The sequence below is a fragment of the Cydia pomonella genome, chromosome 4 (genome assembly GCF_033807575.1).
Source record: "Cydia pomonella isolate Wapato2018A chromosome 4, ilCydPomo1, whole genome shotgun sequence".
NCBI lineage: Eukaryota > Metazoa > Arthropoda > Insecta > Lepidoptera > Tortricidae > Cydia > Cydia pomonella.
The window spans coordinates 5,276,311-5,298,823 of NC_084706.1; the positions used below are offsets into that span (position 1 = coordinate 5,276,311).

The 22,513-nt window shown below is 34.7% G+C and overlaps 1 protein-coding gene across 1 annotated transcript in view; it reads right to left on the reverse strand.

Moving 5' to 3' along the window:
- The window catches only part of LOC133516897 (semaphorin-2A-like), a 90,690-nt gene that overhangs the window by 24,566 nt on the left and 43,611 nt on the right, over window positions 1-22,513 (reverse strand). The window contains exon 2 of the mRNA XM_061849934.1: window positions 4,751-4,838. Within this exon, the coding sequence (XP_061705918.1) occupies window positions 4,751-4,838 (88 nt within the window). The remainder of the gene's footprint in view (window positions 1-4,750; window positions 4,839-22,513) is intronic.

A 22,513-nucleotide genomic window follows, 5' to 3' on the forward strand; every position in this document is an offset into this window, starting at 1 on the left:
TATAGAGGAATGTGATATTGTATCAAACGCTTTAGCGTAATCAATGAATGCTGTGTATAATGGTCTTCGGTATTCTTGATATTTTTCTATAACCTGTTCCAGAGTGTGGATATGGTCCATAGTCGAGTACCCACTCCTAAATCCAGCTTGTTCACATGGTTGGCGTCTGTCAATTGCTTTGCTTATTCGGGATAGTATGATTGTAGAAAATAGTTTGTATGTACATGACATCAAACTGATGGGCCTGTAGTTTCCTATGTCCACTGGGTTCCCTTTTTTATACAAAAGTATTATGTTTGACTGCGTCCATTGTTTGGGTGCTGTTCCTGTTTTTAGAATGAGGTTAAATAAATGTGCCAAGGGTGTCACTAATAAGGGAGCAGCGGTCTTTAATATTTCATTTGTGATGTTATCCGGCCCAGGGCTTTTTCCAGTTTTTAAGTTTTTTATATGTCTCATTATAACTACTTCATCTATTATTGGGACTTCACTTGTGATTGGTAGGTCTGTTTTTGGCGCTTCTTGCTCATGACTACTGTATAACTTCCTATAATAAGTTGTAGCAGTTTCAAGTATCTGGTTTCGAGATTGTGCAGTATTATTATCTGAAATTAGCAACTCTGGTATCCAGTTTTTATGTGTTCTGAGTTCTTTGTAGGCTTTTTTCACACTTCCGTCAGCATAAAGGTGATTTTCAATTTTTGACTCTCTATGCTTTTTGTAGTCTTCTTTAATACTTTTACTTGCTTTTTTGTAGATGTCGCTTAACTTTGATTTAATCTCTTTTGTTTTGGGTCTTATATTTTGAAGTTCCATTCGCTTTGCTATTAATTGCTTTGTGGTGTCTGATAATATGCTACTGTGTGTGTTGTGGCTATTCTTTTGTGAATGCTTCAAACTTGTCTGGATGCAGTTGATTAGCTTGTCATGATATAATTGTGTTGATTCATCTGGTGCCAGAGTCATAAGTGGTTGTTTTTCTACTTCGAGGCATTTCAAGAAGACATTCTTTTCAATATCTGACTGGAGACTTTTTGTGGTATTGGTTTTAAAGTTGTGTCTACTTTTTTTTTGGTTTTTTGAGTAACCAGGTAGCTCGTACTACTCTATGGTCTGATGAAAATTCAATTTTGTTGATAATTTCAATGTTGATTATACTTCTTTTTTGGTTTGTAAGAATAAAGTCAACTTCATTTTTCGTCCTTCCATTTGGTGCAATCCATGTCCATTTTCGGTTAAATTTCTTCATGAAATATGTGTTCATGATGGCTAGGTTTTTCTCAAGGCAGAAGTCTATCAATAATTCACCTCGCTGGTTTCGAGATCCATAACCATGTTTACCTGTGATCATATGCTCCTCTGATTTTGGCTGTCCGACCTTCGCATTGAAATCTCCCATTATTATGATGTTTTTATCTGCTTGTTGGTGCGCTTTTTCAACTGTTTCATAGAAAATTTTCACTTGTTCATCTGTGGCTTTTTCAGTCGGGGCATATACCTGTATAATAGAGAGATGGAAGTTGTTAATCATTATTTTCAATAAGGCAACCCTCTCCGAAAACCCTTGAAAGCTCACTATGTTGTGTTTCAGATATTTTTTGATTATGAATCCTACTCCATGAAGTCCTTGTGTCTGGCCAGTGTAGCAAAGAATAAAATTACTGTGTTCTTCAATTTTTGTTCCCAGTCGCCTGACTTCGGAGAGGCCAATAATGTCATATTTTATTACTTTTAGCGCTTCGGAAAGTTCTAGTAATCTCTCATAACTTCTAAGAGTCCTAACATTGTATGTTGCTATATGTAGTATATTTTGGTCTTTATTTTTGGTAGCTTGCTTAGAAGACGGTTCAAAAGTATTACCTTGAAGAAGGGATGTTCTAGTTGTATGATTTGGTGTCCTTGGAGGGTTTTGGTCTAGCTCTCCCTCGGTGACCAACCGTGGTGGGAGGCGGAGAGGGGTTCTTGTCACGCGTTTTTTGGTTCACTATTGTTATGTTGATTCTGGTTCGCTGGTGTTTGTGGTCTTTGTACTATTGTAGTATTTGGTACGTTGGCTGAAGTTCCAGTAGGCGTCGTCATGTAGTCTGTAATTATGTATTTATTTTTCTTTGTAGCTTGTGGATTAATTCGTGTAGCCGGGATATTTTCTTTGTCTGAAGTCTGTTGTGGAGGTGAGTATATTGAATTAATATTTCTTTTCTTCTGGCTAAAGTTGACGTTTTGCTCGCAGTTTTGGCTTGATATGTCTTTATTTTTTAATATTATAAGCTTGTCTTGCCTAATTATCACCTTGTTACCCTTGTCTCGCTCTTTCTTTGCCTCTTCTTGGAGTTCTTTTCTCTTTTCAAGTACCTTTCCTGTGAAATCTTCTTTAATGTAGTAGTTTGTACCTTCTAGGCTTTTTTTCTTTCGCAGAACTTGTATTTTCCTGCCAAGTGTAGCGAATGTGATGATAACAGGCCTGACGTTGCCTCCTTTCTTACCAAGTCTTCTAACGGATTCTATGTCTGTTTCGTAACATTGTACTTGCATTGTATTATTTATGGTTCGTAAAACATTTGTTTCCAAGTCAAAATAGCTTCTTTCTTGCTCTTCTAGGCCAAACAGAACAATATTTCTTTGTCTCAGCCGGCGTTCTATTTGTTCAATTTGGTTCTCCTGAAGTTCCAATTTGTTTTCAAGGTTCGTTTGTTTTTGTTCGATTAACACTAGTCTTGCATCTAATTTGTCTATAACTTGTTGCGCAATAGTATCGCCGAGAGATTTCATTTCCTCACTTTGTTTAAACTGGTGTTTCTGTATCGACTTTAACATTTCTTTCATTTCCTCCATAGTTGAGATCTGTCAAATCTGTTTACGGTTTTCGTCTTCTTTGCTCTGTTTTGCCGACAGTGTCGATGCGTATCTGTATGTGGCCCCTCTGTTTTGCCGACGGAGTGTTGATTTGTCAGGTGCACAACAGATGGCGCTGCCCGGTATAACTTATTGCTGTGATGTGTATCTCTTCTATGGAGCCGGGAATTTGTATCTTCGTAGTTGTGGACAGATGGCGTTATAGTTCCCTTTTTATAGGTATAGATATTCAATAAATAATTAATTAATTATTCCATAACAAGTAATATTAATTAGGTTTCGTATGTTTTGAATTAGTCTAAGTTTTTTTTTTAAATGTCCAGCACTGTAATTATTGTCCGTGTATCGGTTGCAGTGTAGAGTCGTTTTTAGTTGTGGGTAGATCTTGTATAGTTATGACTGGTGAAATTTATCAAAATGTTTTTTGTTTTATTGTTGTCTTCACTGTTTTTTTTTTTCTTTTTCAAAAGAGCGTTTCAATTAATACACTAGCACTGAGCTGTTTTTGGTAAATCTTGTTTAACGCCAGTAAAACTTGTCCGTAATGTCCGTGTATAAATTTGACCGTTAGTCTTTGTCTTCGTTTTTTTTTTGTCCGTATCACCTTTAATTAATTCACTAGCACTGAAATGTTTATTTGTGTCCATCACTTTTTTCTTCCTTGATCAACTAGCCGTAAATTTGGGCACTTTTAACACAATAGAACATTTATTTTGATATAAAATATCGCGAGCGTAATTACAAGACGTCATGTTGGAGCGAACACCAGCGCCCTCTCTCGTTACAGAAACTTTCAGTATTACCTATGTATACAATTTTTTTTCAACTCATGTCAAAACTTACTTTAAGTTTTATTTATCAAAATAACGAAGTAAACAAAAATGCTGATTCAAATAAAATGTGCCCTCGATCTATGAAGTTGAGTTGAAGGAAAGTCATGTCATAGATTAATAAAGTATTATTTCAGAATCATATTATATACCTGAGGTCTTTTTTTGTATGTTTCGTTAATGGGTATATTGTTTCGAGCAGTGTTGGCCAAACGTTATACGTATTTTCATGCACTGGTTGAAGTGAGTCGGGGGTTTCGAGTTTTATAGCAGTTCATTGCACAAAGCTTTATTGACGCTTATATATATATTTAATAACTAGGACTAGTATACGCACTCATAAAATTATTTTTGTAGATTTAAAGTACAGTGCTCTGGAATTTATAAACCTCAAAGAATTACTGACGGTGTTAATCCAGAACTCTATAAGTATAAATCACAATCACTTCTATTTAAAATACACCAATGCTTTTTTTGCCAAAGATTTTTTTGCGTCAAGTCAATGAATATTTATTTATCGAGCATTTTATCGATACTTCGTCAAAGAAAAAGAAGCCACTTACTAAACGTGAACACCTTTAAAAATATGAAAAAAAACAGCCAAGAAGATTGGGGGTCCTCAATGTAGGATTCCGCAGTTACCCTTCCTTAGGACTTCAAAGTTGCTTAGAGATACTATGGACATAATACGCAGAAGAGAGTAATCGCGACACGTCATTTTATTAAGAAAGGTCAACCGGTCATGTTCAGAATAGTTTTTTTTTACTAGACTACGGAACCCGAAAAATTATTGTTATGGACTTTCGATGTTCAATTTATGCTACAAGTTGCATTAGATTAAGAATAAAATAAATTTGCTCTGAGTAAGTCGGAAAGAACTAAAACAATCATTCATTCATCATTGTAAAAGCTTTTCCTACGTTTTTCTGCCTGTGAAATAGTATTCTTTTGTAAGCTTTGTCTTACTTGGTTTTACTTTTCTAAGGCGACGGTAGTGTTCAACAAATGACTAATGATTTAAATTTCGTTAAAATGTGTCTAAGTACACTTATGATAGGTATACTTACATAGCTCCTACGTAAAGCGTATTTTTATCTTCATTCATATACATGGTGCGGTAAAATAGAGTGCCGCAGCTGAACTCCTTAATATGATCTGTGGACAAAAGAAATGTGAATCAGTCTACACGTAATTTGATAATTTTCTTAAATGACAAGCTCGGCAAGCTCGGCCGAATTTCACCTTCCCATACAAACGGAGTCTCGTTCTCATTTTAAAACTATGTATTAGATTGTAATAAACCATTGCACATATAATTTATTGAGGTATATATAAACATATAAAAGAAACGAAATAGGTAGAGCAAAAAAAGTTTTGTATGATAATCCTAAATACGTTGTATTTTTTTACTATGGTCCTATTATACATTATTCTATACCTTATTCTATTGTAAGTACAAAGTTTCAGAGCAATCTAGCTAGTAGTTTTGAAATGAGAGCGTAACTACGCTTCTATGGAGAACGGAGCTTATAGGGGACCCTTAACTCTTTTAACTACGAATAGTAGGTAATTTAACTAAACTTAGGTAAATTCTTTTTAAAAATGAAATTTCGAGACTGGTTGTTGTGACTAATTCATTTAAAGGATACATTAGAGATGAAGCCGTTTATATACGTTTTACATTGTACTTAAGTACCTACTTACATTACAATAATTTTCCAGCTAACCTAAAAAATGAGAATAGTCTATCCAAATTTAAAACCCAATTAAGATTATACTTTCTACAAAAAAACTTTTATTCTTCTGAAGAATTTATTTCAGATAACTCAATGCATTTTTAACATTAGTGGTAGGTACCTGCCTATGTTATTATTCTCATACCTAATTTAATTAGCACTATGATTTCAATGTACAATTTTTTAAAAAATTGAATGTTTCATGAAATATTAATGTATAATCTAGTATAAGCCAATAGTTGAGAATTTATTTTAAAATATTATTTGCAACAATTTTTTATGTGATATGTGGAAATGTAATTTTTATTGTATTCAATTTTTATTCGAGGATTGTATTATATAAACTATTAGATATAAGATATTAGTTATAAGATTTGCTATGCCCTAACAGGGTACATGTCTGATCCAGAAATGTAATACTTAACAACATGATACAATAAATATACTGAAGACATATAGTTACGTTTTTAAATCCAATGAATTTAAGTTACAAGGGGTTAATACATCACGTTCAGGAGTTACATCATAATCTGCGTGACATGGGCGCTTCTGTTTAAGACAGAGTAAGGCTGGATAATTACAACAGAGTGTAAGTACAATAGCTATGATTATTGGCAGGTGGTCCCCAAGGCGCCGCGCACGCAATCTGGCGCGGCTGTGGAATATTTTTATTTTTGAAACTCACTTTGGTTGACACCACTATTTGTGTGACAGAACCTAAGAGAGCTGGCCTTTAATCCCCCACCCAAGTATGTTGTGTAAGGCACCAAAATTCGCTCATACACGAATTATTTTTGGTCTTCGTTTGGTGAGCTACATATCTACAGACGGAATCCACTATAAAATTAGAACTTTTGACATATATTTCAATTCTAGGCTATCCATCGCAATCCAACGCGGCAACCGCGCATATTTTTGTTAAATACTTAAATACTTGAATGTAGGCAGATCAATCTCCAATACTTTGATTTAACAAAACTTTTTGATAGATATTACTTTGGTGTTCATAATATCGTGTAGGTATACATAAGTAAAATAATAATAATAATAATTTAGCCTATATACGTCCCACTGCTGGGCACAGGCCTCCTCTCATGCGCGAGAGGGCTCGGGCTATAGTCCCCACGCTAGCCCAATGCGGATTGGGGACTTCACATACACCTTTGAATTTCTTCGCAGATGCATGCAGGTTTCCTCACGATGTTTTCCTTCACCGAAAAGCAAGTGGTAAATATCAAATGATATTTCGTACATAAGTTCCGAAAAACTCATTGGTACGAGCCAGGATTTGAACCCACGACCTCCGGATTGAAAGTCGGACGTCATATCCACTCGGCCACCACCGCTTCTCACACATACAACAGGTAGGTATACATAAGTACTTATCCTTAAACAATATATGCCTAGGGACCTACCTATGTATAAGTAGTATAAGTACAATAGCAACTGGCAGCGAGAGCAAAGATAGTTTAACGTAACCTATCCAGCAGAAGGCAGAGCAAGTTTGATGAAAACTCCTAACTTGTGGAGGTAGGTATGAGCCGTTATGAATGCTCCTAAGCTGAGCTGAGTTTGCATCTGAGCTAAGTTTGATGATGTCCAACATGGTTTCGAAGGATGAGTTATGAATTGGTGATTATCATAAAGAAAAGATAATACATAACCAACACAAATTAACTTACGTCTTTAAGGCTTGTGTTAACATTATAAATACATTAAAATTTATTAGTAGGTTTGTTAGTTGTCAAGCGGACCCCAGGCTCCCATGAGCCGTACCGGGACAATGCGAGGAGGAAGAAGAGTAGATATGACTCACGACAGTTTTCCTTGTAAAGGAACAATTTGTCAATCTTAGTGCTTAACACATATAATTATTTAGTTATCGTACTACGTTTGCAAAAAGAGACCGCAAGCTTCACAGGCTACCAATTGGGATAAACGGCACTTATGATAAAAATATAATAAAAGGTATACAATGACCCCTACTCGCATATCCGCAATTCAAAAACTGCCTCATACAGTAATAATACAATTAAGTAGAAATTACGCAAATGGATGAATTCCAACCACGCAGGTTCCATGCACGCAGGGCAAGAAGTATTTTCCCGGCATTGCCTGCATTCGGCGGTCGAATACCACAGCGATTACTGCGCTAATGAACCCATTGTTTGGATATCTAACGAACTGTTTACAGCGATTCATGGTTCTACATACGAGTGTGTTCCATTATCTCTTATTAATAACTAAACTTGTATCCATATTTAAATGCCTTATTAGCGTATACGGTACTATGTAATTAGTTCATCAGCGATGCCAAATAGCGCATGAAATTTATACTAAAGAGGCAATGTGGGTATGTCTGGTTAAAATGTAAATCCGTAATAACATGGAAGTATCGCCGAACGACGACCGCATTATGCAGATACCATCGCCGGCTAAACATGGCAACAAGTAAACTGCCGAAGCCCACTGTTTGCGGGAAAACGAGGTGCTTGCCTTTAAATTGTTTAAATGACATTGCAGAGTTGTTTTAATTGTACTTGTTGACAGCTGTATTTTTGCGGTATTTAAATAAGAAATTTATGAAAAGATATGTAAAAAGGACCTCTGGTAAAGTTTTCATGTTTTATTAAATTGAAACATTTCTTTACGTAGTTATAAGAACCACGTGTTCAAAGTTTCTCACTGGAAAAGAGCGTAAATATTTTTGTCCTTACAGTCGGGGGGTCAAAAAGTAGCCAAAAGTTTGTAGTCTGTATGCCCCGTGAGGTTTCAGTATAGCCGCCCTCTTTCGGACCTAACGACTTGATAAAAAATATATACACACAGAAGTCAACAGGTTTTGGTTTGACAAAATATCATTGTTTTCTGTCAGTAAGAGTAAAAAAACTAAAGCCATAATTTCCATTGTCAAATTGAATACTTGAAAGTTGATTGAGTACTGTGCTAGTTAACAATAGTAGCGAGGAGCAAGCGAGCCCGTCAGATGGTTTGGTATAACTGAACATTCCAAAGAGACGAGTGCGGCCCAGCGTTTTACTCTGTGTGTGCACAAGCTGCAGCTGTTTTAAACCGCACCCTTTTTTTATTGCCACGCAACCGGTGCCTTTTTAGTCTCATCGACACCGTCCTTTCCTTTTCAACCAAATACCTTGATACATGGTTCAGTATCGGTTGTTATAAACGACTACTTGATATAGAAGACGCGGAATATCGGAATAATGCTGTCATTGTCCACTATACAGTGTGTGCATCTAATACGGATGAATCAAACCAGACATAGAATTCACTCGTGTAATCATGAATTAAGAATTAAGCTCTCAATAAGCGTTGACAGTTACTATAAAAATCTCGTATCTCGTAACTTGTGTGTTGCTTTACATTGCGGGCCGAATTATTTTGTATGGTTAATATTTTCATAGTATTTCTAAGCAAAAGTTATCTCAATATACTTCTTAGGTCCGATGCTAAAATCAATACGGTGGATTGAATTTACACACTGTATAACTAGATTTTCTCGTTATAACCATTATTGAAAACGGCACCTTGAATAAAGATAGTTGTAATAATAAATAATATAAAGTAAGCTACCGGTACTTTCTACGGTAGATGCACTGGATATTTTTAAGTCAACTAAAAATAAGGTTCTAATTATGTTCTACAATTACGTGAGTAGATGAAAGGAAAGAAACACAGAGTTTTATTTCTCGTTCTCTCATAACACAAAGAAAGTTCAGTTAGTAAATGTTAAAAGAAAATCAGTTTCAGTTAAATCCTTTACGTGAAGTCATGTTTAACATAAATGAAGTTAGCAGGACTATTTTAATGTTTTCTACTTTTACAGAGCCCCCAACCGTCAGCGCCACGGCTCACAGGTTTCAAAAAAATACAATCTTGTAACGAACAAACGTTTTAATACTGTGTTCTCCTTCAGATAGAAAATTAAATATAGCTATAGTTACGAAATTTTACGAAATTACGAAAAAAAATTCTGAATATTTCCAATGACACTATTGACATTTTGGTCGCGCTTTTGATATTTGATATACTAACTTGTACATAGTAGATCCGTGCTACTACCGCCGCCATTTTGAATATGTGCGTTTTTCTAAATTTATAAATACATGGAAAAATTTCTTATATGTATAGACTCTAAGACTCTAACAGTCCAAATCGAGGTTCGAAAATCTCATCCATTCCATTCAGTTGTCAAGCCAATCTTCATCTGTTGGTCAGTGATGTACTTATATATCAACTGTTTACTTACAGTACCTCCTATATCTATTCATAGCTACAGTGAAATATAAATACTATTTTCAATAGTGCAAGGTTGCTGTTACAATGACAACATAAAAACCAAAGGCGCGTTTAAAAGAGTAAGTAGTTACTGGGAATACTTATTCTATTTCCTATTGGAGCCGAGATAAGGATGGTGCACGCGTAAATCTGTCCGCGGGTCTGTGGTCCCGATATCGGCCAACGGAATCGGTGCTCGAATACACTTGCTTTCTTTTTAACCACTCGACTTTAGACATTGATATATCGCGGTATCTTAAAATTCCCTGTTTTAGAAAATTTTGGAAAGTGCAGAGTAGCCAGAGTATCTCTGAACAACGCATTTTACGGTAGACATCTAGACGGTATATCATCCACATAACACTCGACTATACTTTCCCGTTTCTTCTTTGAATTTGAAGCATATTATTATATTGAGAGATTCTAAATTAAAAAGAGTTACTGTTGCAAAACTGCTCGCCTTAAACGACACGTGTAAATATAAATTACCATGTAGAATAGAATTTAATTTAATTGAAAATAATATATACACCGTGTTTTTTTTTATTTTCGTTAATTTCAAGGGTGCATCCCTGAGCTTAAATTAAGTAACTTTCTCAAAGACCGGTATTCGAATTAACTCCATTTTGGATATAATCAATAATTAATTATTATATTATAAGGCCCTTACAAGCGTGTACACTTACCTTAGGGTCTGTTTAAGTATTGAATTGAAGTTAAAATATTGATTTAGTGTTTAGTATGAGTTCATACACTTCCTACTATATAAGAAGCGGACTTGATAGGACCGATATGTACAATGGTATAAATGTCCAATAATACAATAAATAAAACAAAAAAATTGCTACTACTCGTAAACGTAAGTACTCGTATCTCGGACGATCGGTGTTCGAAATGCTATTGATATGTCACAGTTTTCAATTGTTTGGTTGAGTTAAATGTAAGTAATGCCCGTGTTACAAAAACGGTACATGCAACATTTAATTACTTTAAAAAGTTAATGTTTTATTACCTATACCATTTAGTTTCCTTAAACGTACTCATGCCCCGAAGTTAACCGAATTCAATAAAAACACGGTGTATAATGGCTTCTTAGCGCCTTCGCTATAAGCCCACGCAAAAATGAAGGCTTTATGCGAGGCAACTAGCGCCGCGCACTTTATCAATAAGATGTCTGTGCCTTTCAAGTCTTTCAACTAATAGAGGTTTTAATCAAGTTGCTTGCGGCGGCGCCACGGCACTAGTGCGCCAGATTAATGTAATTGGACGCCGCAGTCACAAAGGCAAATTGTAATCCCCCTCTTTCATTATATGTAGATATGCCCGTAACAGTCATGGCACACAGACGTAAACCACGATGCGACATTCTATTTATGCCGGCTGAAATTGTTTTCGGTAACCTGACAAAGCTTTGTTTGCATATAGTCATCTCCACTGCGGTGGATATCGGGCAAGCCGGCGGGGTGTCGCAAAACTCGCAAAGAGTTTAGAGATTTCGAACGCTTTAATCGGTCGATTGCGGCACAGTCGTTAGGAAGCTCCGAGTGTCGGGACAATTAAGTTGAAGCGGTGATTGTGAGCGGTGCCAAGCGAATGTAGGTCAGTGGAGTGGACCTGCCTCTGCGGTGCCGGGTTCGGTGCCCATTGTGCCGCGGCCTCTGCCCTCCTGCCGACTTGGCACCGCCCGTCACCGCACGCGCCCATTCCTAATCATTGTAATCTTTAATTTGATACTACCAAACTTAAACTTGCACACGTCACATATGGTATACAGCGTGTATTTTTGATACGACCACAGAATCAAAGGGCAGTTAGTTTAGGCTGTAATTAACACGCTTTCATAGGTTCTATAAAAAATGGAAGACTTTTATTTTTTCATACAAAATAATTCAGCAAGCAATGTATCACTACTTTGTTTTAACTCAAAACGTATCATTAATGACGCGACGTCACAACTGTCACAAGTAATCATGATGTACGAAATACATTGCCGCTCGAAAAAAATTCAAAAATTAATTATGCTGTGGTAGTGAAGACTAAACTGAAAAAAATCATTCAAAATTGTTTTATAGCACTAAAACCTACGTCTAGTTTAAGTTAGAGGTTATATCAAAAATACACACTGTATATTCAAATAAGTTTTACTTAAAGGAATTTTCGACCCTAAAGGCGGTAAAACGCTATAAAATAAATATGTAAGTATACCCTGTAACTGACAAAATGATCAGTCCTGAAAACAGAGTAAATAGTCTGAAATAAAAAAGGCATACCCTACTTTGTTTGTCGCTATGAAGCATATCAGCTTACTGGGCCTTCGATATCGTTTGAGTATATTTTCAAACAGTGAACTATTCATTATATACCAAACTCTCTGTAGGTATATAATGTTCAGGAATAAAATACACCGATCGGCGCCGTTGCCGTAATAACAATGGACAACTAACAGCGAGCGGAGTATGATATTCGATGACACGAGTGTCACTGGACATTTTAGGTTTGACTTGTTAATTTTAGGAAACGGCTGAAATCTAGTACCTAAACTAGACGTTCGTTAAAAGTGGACATACCTAAAAAAACTCGAGAATCAGGTGAACTAAATTGACATGAGACTGACAGATAAAATTATACCAGGAATAGCAAAGAAAAAATAGTCTCTTCACGAGTATCGACATATACTCGTGAAGAGACTATTTTTTCTTTGCTATTTCAATATCGCGAGAAAAGTGGTTGATTCGATTGTAAGATTGTAATGTTACCGATCAAATCAGGAGGTGCGGACGCAAATATGCTGCGCGCAAATGTTTAAGTTGTCTTTTCGTTAAGAATAATTTTGAATATTTTGCTAAAAAGTCTTCATTAACAGATAATCTAAGGGAAAATTACAAGTATAACCTAGTGTGTCCTAAAGAAAATAACACATTGTACTACAAAAACGCCGTCTTCACTTCCATACGTGTATTTATTAATGGTAATATATTTAAGATTCAATTAAAACGGTTTCTTACAGAAAACGTATTTTATAGTTTAAATTTTTTTTTTTTGAAGCGATGGAAGAAAAGAGCCGTATGTGTTAGATACTAAGAACAGATGTTATAATGTATATAGCTGTTATTTATTTTTAAGGCTATAAATTGTACGCTAGAAAAGAGCAACTATTGATACATCCTTTATATTTTACACCTTTATGTACACAGTTTACAAAAAATAAATTATTTACTTACTTTATTTCGAGAGCTCGGTTGTCACTATAAATCTAATATTGATCTAATATTTAATTTTATACATGTGGCCGGTAGATGAGATTGATGCATATTTCAATGCTGACCTGAGCGTTTCTTAAAACAATTACACTTTCATGAGTTTTGTGTTTTTCTTCTCAGAATCCTAATGGGATAAAAATGTTTCAGTTTTTTTCCCTATTGTGTTACCATTTCCTTATATTGTATGAATGAGAAATAACACAAAGTGGCAAAAAAGGTCACATAAAAAAATTACAAAAAAGAAACGCTTACCTAAGTGTCAATTTGAATTTCCAGTTTGGGGATTGGTCATTACAATCGAAGCAATAGGGATCACCGAGACGATTTAATTTTTGTGTCCACAATGTCACACAATGTAATTGAAAAATGAATCAGATTGTGAGAAAAATTGCCCGGTCTGGGTTGACCTTATTTGTATTTTGAGCCAAAATATTTTTTTAACAACAATACCGGGTGTTTCCTGTAACAAAAGCAATAAATTAAACTGTAGGCTGTACTAATCAAACTGATCAACATTTGTACAGCAACTTATAAAATAATAACTATTAACTAAAGTACATTAACGTATATTTTATGTTTTGATTTCTATTAAACTTAAAGTTTATTCTAAATTTTGTTATGTTTGAAGCGTGACAAGCTACGTCAAACACACTGATGACAGCGAACAACAACAAAAGAGAACATTTAAAGATTTTATTTTCGAAAGTTGATAGTCAAAAAATGTGTTGATAGTTTAGATTTTTAACGAATGGAATGGGGACTCCCTCTGATCGCGTAACAACTTTTGTCATATTTTTGATTGTTATAACAATTTATGCATAAAATTGTAAGTCATAAAAATCTTTAGTCAGAATTATTCCTAAGCATAACCGGGTTTTTGCCATAAATGAGTTATGTCATAATTTTTATTATAGTCATATATTTAATTCGTATAAAATTTTAGGTTAAGTTCGTTAGGTATGCACAAAAATATATTACAACTGCTATGTATGTCATCAAATATTATGGCTAAAAATGTATAACACAATAAAATATGACTTTTCATTTGTATGCGCAATGATGATTATGACACAAGTTGTTATGCGTATCAAAGATATGACTTAAACTTATGCAACCCAATATGGACCCAATGGAATGACTCGATTGTACAAGGAAATTTAATTAATTATAATCTAATTTATAAAATCGAATCATATGTATACTATGTAATGAATCTATATGCATTTAACATCCTTTTTCCAATATATAAAGTACAAAAACTATATTTTAAAGTGGACTTAGAATAATTTAAAAAGAATAATTTAAAAATTAACATTACAGCAATCGCAAAGTTTGAATATGACTTTTATTTTGATATTTGACTTCAAATTGAATATCCCCACTAAAATTTATTCCTATTATTTACCATACAATAACTTTTCCAAGTATCTGCAAAATATTGTAAGCCCCTCATTATTGACCCACGCAGCATTATTTAGAACATAAAATCTTATCAGCGAACTCCTTAAAGATGCATTCTCCGGAAGATGTCGCCATCTATCTTAAAGGAATAGGGTAGATAAGGCGGTTTAGTGCACTCTATAGGTTGGTGCACGACTTTCAAAGCTTAAATCTGCCGTTATGTCGGAAGGCACTCCAGCGCGGGTTGTTTACCCATATTTGGTGTAAGTGGCTATGGAAGTGGTGAGATCGCATTTACTGTCTACTCTTATTCCAGTCACGTTTAACTACGAAAATAGTGAATAGATAATTCCAATTTTGCATATAAATGTGGAACCAATGATTTTATCATTAGCTTTAATAATTTTTTAACCATTTAATACCTATTGTTTTTTCAGAGTGGTATTATTTTTTTAGTTGCTCAAACCTACCTGTGGGTACCTATCTATCACCTATATATCGCCTTAGGTTGGTAAATAGTTTTATTAGCGCCTCCAAGAAAACAGCATTTTCTAAGAAAACGAATACTATATGCTCATTTCATTTGTCTTTTTAGTCTTTTAGGTATATTCAGAAGTTTAAATTAGTCTCAGTACTTACATTACATAACTACATAATAAATAATAAAATAATTACACACTATCGAGTTTATTATCAAGCATTTGTGAAAAGTTTCTGTTGGAGATTCTTTACCAAATGAACAAAATATAAATCATAATTTTCTTTGTTTTCCCGCATGTTTTCAGCATGCATTATAATGAAGTACAAACAAAGAGAACATTGATCTGAAATGAAGAAATGTTGTTCTATAATATACCCTTTTTCTTTACAATAAAGCTCGAGTAAATCTCTAAGCCGAATAAGCATATTTCGGGTATAAAATGTGAAGGCGACCGGCGTGAAATGAGCATCAGCTTCCCGGCCCGTCAGGCTGTAGCGATGCATTCTTCGAGTTTTCCAACATTATCCATTGTGAAACTAGTTTAAGATGAAATGGTTTGGATGAAATCCCAGAAGCATTATTTTATTTTACACGCCTTTTGAAGAACGCAGAATTGAAAACGAGTTGACAATACCACTAAATTTCCAGTTTCTATCAATCGTATTTCAAAAATAGCATTTGGCCTTTTTACACAGATTTTCGAGTGACGAAATCGAACGCTCGAAATTCAAAAATCGACGGCCAATATCTCTTTAGGTATGTTAGTGACAACAATTTCGAATTATAGGTACGGTGTTAATTCTTAATAAAAGTTATGTGCGTTCTGAAATTTATATTACATATACAAAAAATGCGTGTGTCCTTACTGACTGAATACAACTACAAATGCTTGAAAGTTAAAATTTACACATCAGGTTACATTTATAATGTCCACAACAGATAAGAAGTGATTTTGAGAAATTCAGCCCCTAAGGAGGTAAAAAGGGGATGAAAGTTTGTATAGGGTTCAAGTTTTTTTTAACAAGGAATTTGAAACTGCGTAAATAGATGTTTTAATAAAATACAGGTAACAAATTTCAGCGTTTTTGGCAATTCATCCCTTAAAAGGGTTAAAAATTAGTTGAAAGTTTAAATCCATTACAAATGCTTTAAAAACTTTTTGGAAAGGCATAATATAAGATGTAAAAAAAGTTATTTCAACGTCCTTGATAATTCACCCTCAAAGGGGGTTAAAAAGGGGTTGATAGTTTGCATGGGGCTCAACTTTCAAAATTAATACGAAAAAAACTTCGTAAAAAGATATTTCATTAAAAGAGAAGGAAACTAGTTTTAGCATCAGCATTTTTTGAAAATTCATCCACTACGGCGGTGGTGAAAAAGGGATTGAAAGTTTGTATGGAGATCGAACATTTTTAAGAGTGCGGGACTTTAGTCTTTGTATAAATGCATACTACTAGAATACAAGTCATTTCAGCGTTTATCATCCACTAAAAGGGTCAAATCGGGGTTGAAAGTTTGAATCCATTACAAATGCTTTAAAACTTCTTAGAAAGACATAATATAATATTACAAGAAAGCTATTTCAACGTTCTTCTATATAATTCAACCCCTAAGAGCGTTAAAAGGAGATAGAAGTTTATATGTGATACCCACGATTTTTTTTTAAAGCTAGGAACTTGAAAATTGGTAAAAGAGCAGTAAGTATATTAAAACATACGAAAACTGATATCACCGGTTTTTTTTAATTCATTCCCTAAGTTGGTGAAAAAAGAGTGGAAAGTTTACATCGGGAACGAAAACTTTTGTAAATAGTGAACTTGAAATGTCAATAATAGAAAACAAGAAATTAGATTTCAGCGTTTTTAGATATTTATTCCCTAAGGGAGTTAAAATTGCATTCATTGAAAGTTTTTATTATTATTAATTACGATTTCCTGTAATTTGCTCTGCATTACTATCTAAAAAGTTTAATGTATATTTTATAGCTGTTGGAATTCCTTGTATAAATAAATAATTTAATTATTAACAAATAATTATTGATTACTGTTATCTTTTACTGCATAATGTTCTATGCACCTGTAGAATATATACCAGTATACATTCCACACGTACAAAGTCGCGGGCAACAGCTAGTTATAATATAAAGCAACTCAGGCCAGGACAGGTGCGCAACTAACCGTGACGACGATAGCCCGCGAGCGGTGTCAGTGCGCCGTGCTCTGCCAAGCTGTATACATTACACCCCGCCAGAACCACCCTCACATGTACCCTCACCTTAACACTACGCCATGTTTACCGTAAGATTTGAGGCAGTCACATTTGCATCATGCGAATATATAAGATGTGGTTTTGTTTCGTGAAGGGAATGTTAAGGTCACCCAAGTAGCATTTAAGTGTCGGTAAAATCAATATACCAGCCAATTTAGAACTTAGGGTGGTTTAAGGGACTTATAAGAGTGTCAGAGAAAACTAACCTGAGCTCAAGCTGTATAAAATCATTATAAAGGAATCTGCGTACGCATGGGGTGTTATATCAGAAAATAAAAAATCTACTATAAAACTTTAAGTGTTGTGTGACACTTCGACCTAATTCTATCGTTAAAGCTGTATACAGGCTGTATTGTAGTATCAATTGGCACTTGTTGCTGTAAAAAAGTATCTGTAAACTCCGTTATAAAACTTTAAGTGTTGTGTGACGCTACAAGCTTATTCTATCATTTAAGCTGTATAGAGGCTGTAGTGTAGGATCACCTGGCACTTGTTGCTGTATAAAAGTATTTGTCAACTCCGATTTAAAACTAATTCTTATGGCGTAATTTTACACTATTATAAGTATAATGGTGTTATAAATTCTGTCTGTAAGGTTATTATAGAACTAAAAGAATAAATGACAGCTGTAGTACAGTTTTTGTCTGTATTTCTGACCAAAGTCGCTTAAAGTAATTTTTTGGCGTAATTTTGCACTCATATAAGTATAGTAGTTTTATGATTTCTGACAAGGAGTGTATTATAAAACTAAATGAATAAATGGCAGTCATTTAAATCCAAAAGCTGTAGAAGTGACTCCATTAATTACATAGTACAGCTACTAAGATTATGATGCTCTCCAACTATCCTATAGGCTGTTTAAATACTGTCGCCATTTTACTATGAATAAAAACATATTTGAAAATATAATTAAAGATAAACTTGCAAATATTTAACAAAAACTTGTCATATTATGATAACCAGCTAAAATAAATTGACTTTAACCTTAGAATTAACATTAAAAGAAAAAAAACCTTAACCTTAAAAACAAAAACTAAACTTATGTACCACTTTTAGATATTTTTGTTATGTTTTTCTTGATTATTAAGCAGGGGCGTGAATATTTTGCCAGAAAAGATACACATGTTCACAATAAATAATAATCGGCACTTACCAATAGTAATATAACTGCTCTCAAGATCCTGTATCTTAACTGCACTTTATTACTTTCCACTTATATTTGTCATTTGTCGCCATTACAAATATAACGAATGAACAGAAGACATTTTTAGACTTGAATATTTTTTATTCTATTGTAATTCTTCTTAAAAACCTATTTAAAACTGATATTCTTAAATCATATTTATAAGAGATAATCTGTAGTGCTAAGGTTTCCATTTACACCGAATTACAGCTATTATACAGCTTATCTATTGCTTGTACAGCTACTGTACAGCTACTGTACAGCTCTAATAACGCGAAAAGCTGTATAATTGGGGCCCTTTTTTAACTTATAAGGGCTGTATAAGCGCTTATACAGCTGTAGTACAGCCTAAATGTACAGCTTATAGTATTCAAATAAACTGATATACAGCTCTTATACAGCTAGCAATGCTACTTGATACTGAACTACTTTTACTGTGGGGCCAACCCGAAAACGCTTGCCAAGGCGAGAGTGACCAATAGCTCAGTAAAACTGCACTTCAAAATGGAAACACAAAAAATACCTTAGTATCAGCAACACACAAAACACACACACACACAGAATTAGCAATACATAATATTCGAATTATTTTATAAAATACCTCAACAGTCTTTGTTCAGGACGTTAGCCGCGTAAAATGAAGACGCTGGTTCGATTCCAGCCTCCACGATCGGTGGACTTGGTTACTTTTTATGTAGGTGGTTCTTCTTCTTCCTAGCGTTGTCCCGGCATATTGCCACGGCTCATGGGAGCCTGGGGTCCGCTTGACAACTAATCCCAAGATTTGGCGTAGGCACTAGTTTTTACGTAAGCGACTGCCATCTGACCTTCCAACCCAGAGGATAAAACTAGGTCTTGTTAGGAGTAGCCTTCACCGAAAAGCGACTGGTAAATATCAAATGATATTTCGTACCTATATAAGTTCCGAAAAACTCATTGGTACGCGCCGGGGTTTGAACCCGCTACCTCCGAATTGAAAGTCGCACGCTCTTACCGCTAGGCCACCAGCGCTTCCTTACTTTTTCTTTAGTGTATGGCAACTGTTTCAGTTTAGGTATAATACTTACTTAGGACGCTGCGTAGACACACTGGTACCGTCCTATCTCCAACTGACTAATGTAAAAGCGGGCGGAGCTGCGGGAAGCGCCAAAATTTTGAAACGTAATAAATATAAGAGCCTCGATAGAGGGTACCCTTTTGTACCATTGGCGTTGAAACTCCTGGGGCCCCAGCGCGCACAAGTTTTTTTGCAGAAATCGCGAAGGTGACCGAAGAACTGGCGGCTTCCTCGCACAAAACATCCTTGGTACAATGCCTCAAGAGCCTATTTTAGATTAAAGCTAGTTATAAACTAGTAATTCTCTGTATATGTCCATTATGTAATCATATAGTATTATCATAATATTATATATAGTTGAATATTATGTATTGCTAATTCTGTGCTGATACTAAGGTACTTTTTGTATTTCAATTTTGAAGTGCTTATGTTTTACATGAGACTTCATTTATTTGTGGCGTGTACGATAAAATAAACCAAATTACCATTAAGTAATATATATTTATATTTATATTTTCTGACCCAAAAATGGTAAACAGGACAAGCTCTGATTTTCTATACGTAATTTAGCTATATTTATTTGTAAATTACTATCGGGAAGGCAGACCAAACCCCAGAGGCACAATTTATTTTAAAGGCCTTTCTGTCTATATGTAAAGACGGCAAACTGAAAAATTCTCCTGAGAATCCGCTTAATAATTTACGACGGCACAAAACCTTCGAATTTTCGTTTCATTTTATAAAATCGAGTCATTATGTTTGAGAAGATTAAGAGCGCAGCTTAATTTTTTTATAATTATTTGTAAGTATGTTATTTGACTTCCCTGTTGAATTGATCGGTCGCCGAAAGTACGGTCAAGGAATTAGATTTTAGGTGAAAGTCAGAATGGCGGGTGTACCTAAATAAAAATAATTGAAAAGCATACCATATTTTTGTACCTAATTTGTACTATTTAGTACCTCCTTTAAAAAAAATTGTACCTCACGTACATACGTAAAGTTATCATCAAAAAACAGTACACCCGCCATCCTGACAGTCAGAATGGCGTGTGTACTTTATTACGCTATGTTCCCGTGGTTATTGATAAATTCTATAAAAGCCAAATTTTTGTACCTTTTTTGTACCTAATTATAATACGAGTCATTTTATTTGTGCTTTCCAAGTTTAACTCATTTTGCTTGCTATTACAATTTTGCAAGCGTTATAATTTTTCAAGTTATCATTTTCATTTTTAAGAAAAAACGCTAAGGTACAATTATTTTTATTACGCCAGGATTTAGTACCTTTAATGTTTAATCTGTTAAGTTCAAATAACTCAGAAAATCATGTTGTAGTATTTATAAGTTTTTTTCTTTAGAGCTATGTATTTTCCAATTTAGTTTTTTGCATCTCCTAAATGGTACTCTTTATTCAAATTTTTACATAGACAATTTTTACCGATATGATCATAAATCAAAGCCTAAATTAGCCTGAGGCATTGTTCCCAGGACGCTGGCCGCGTTCCCCCTCAGCAAATTGAGGCTGAGTTTTTGTGCATAAAATGCGCCAGCTCGTAGGTCGCCAGACACCCAGACTAGTTTGGTAGACATTTCTTTCACTAGTTTTTTCCTAAATAGTTAAATTAATATTATCATTTCTCCACTACCTAAAGGTTGTCTGGTGGAAGTAGCTTTTAAGCGATAAGACCGCCTGTTGTCACCTCTGTCTTCATGTATTATGTATGTCTCCTCTCTGTAAAGGTTATTTTGAGGTTGTGCAATAAAGAGGATTTGTATTGTATTGGAAGTTTGTTTGTATTGCTTGTGCCAGGGATCGGAACCGGTTTTTTGGAAAAACTCTGAAATAAACATATATTCCGTTTTTTTTAATACTCCAAATATAGGATGAAATAATTAATAAAGAACGAAAAAATACCGTTTTCGTTCCCATACAAAAAATACCGGTTTCCAATCCCTGGCTTGTACAATATATGTTGTACAATTTATTGTAACTCTTATTTTTTACAAAGTGATTTTACATATTTGGCATACTTCGTACCTATTTGTATCTTTGTATTTGTATTGTAAAGGTAATATTGAATTACTTTTTATATAGAACAAAATCCAAAGCTAGAAAAAAATGGCTGTAAGTGTAGTTTCGGCTAATGTTTTTTTTTCGCGTCATAGTAAAAGCCGTTCAGTATGACCCTCTAACCACCCAGAGACTTATAAAAAGGTCTCATTATATCTTGAAACAAGAACAAGTCAAAATTACTTTTGTCTTGGCAAGTTTTGCGATGTAGGCGGCTAGAGGGTATCTTATAGTACAGGAGGGGACCGTATAGTACAGCCGGACCTTAAAAACAACCTGGCATAGACACTTGATGATATAATCGACATCCAATTATAGTCCGCTATTGTGGGAGAAAGAACACCAATTGAAAAGAAATTGATAAATTACAGTCCGTCGTATAGACACAGATTCGCACGAATTACCTTCATAAAGACGCATGATGGAGGATGTACTGCGAATCGGCGAAATACCACCCGGCGCCTGGATGCGCTTCTGAATACAAATTCACATGTACCTACTCCAATTATAGGAAAATTTTTCGATTTTGTACGAATATTCTTGGCAGACTTGCAAATTTCCTCTCGAATCAGCAAAATATATTTATTTTGTTGGGACTCGGCAATGGTCCCGCGATGAGTTCGTGACTTTCCTTTTCTGGAAGAGCCCAACTGCCCTCTTGAGGGCCGCTTCCTCTCAAATATTGTTTAGCGGCGCGTAACGCTGTCAATGAACAGTCTCATTTAAGCTTCATGACTAACTTGAACGAGATTAGGGACGGAATTTTATAGTTAAATACATTTTGATTTTTTTCGTTCATTAGACAAGTAATTCCTTTCCTTTTCATAACTGGACTGAATTGCGAAACGCAATTGTCAGTCTCTATTCGCTACATCCGTAAATATAGGGGAAAACGTCAATTCACTACATCTTATAAAACTACTCCAAAACTAAAAACTACTGAACGAATTTTCATACAACGTTCATTTATCAATAGAGTGATTCTTGAGGAAGGTTTAGGTATATAACTTGTTAAGGTTTCTACCCGACTGCCAAAGGGAGGAGGGTAATGTTTTTCGAGTGTATGTATGTATGTAT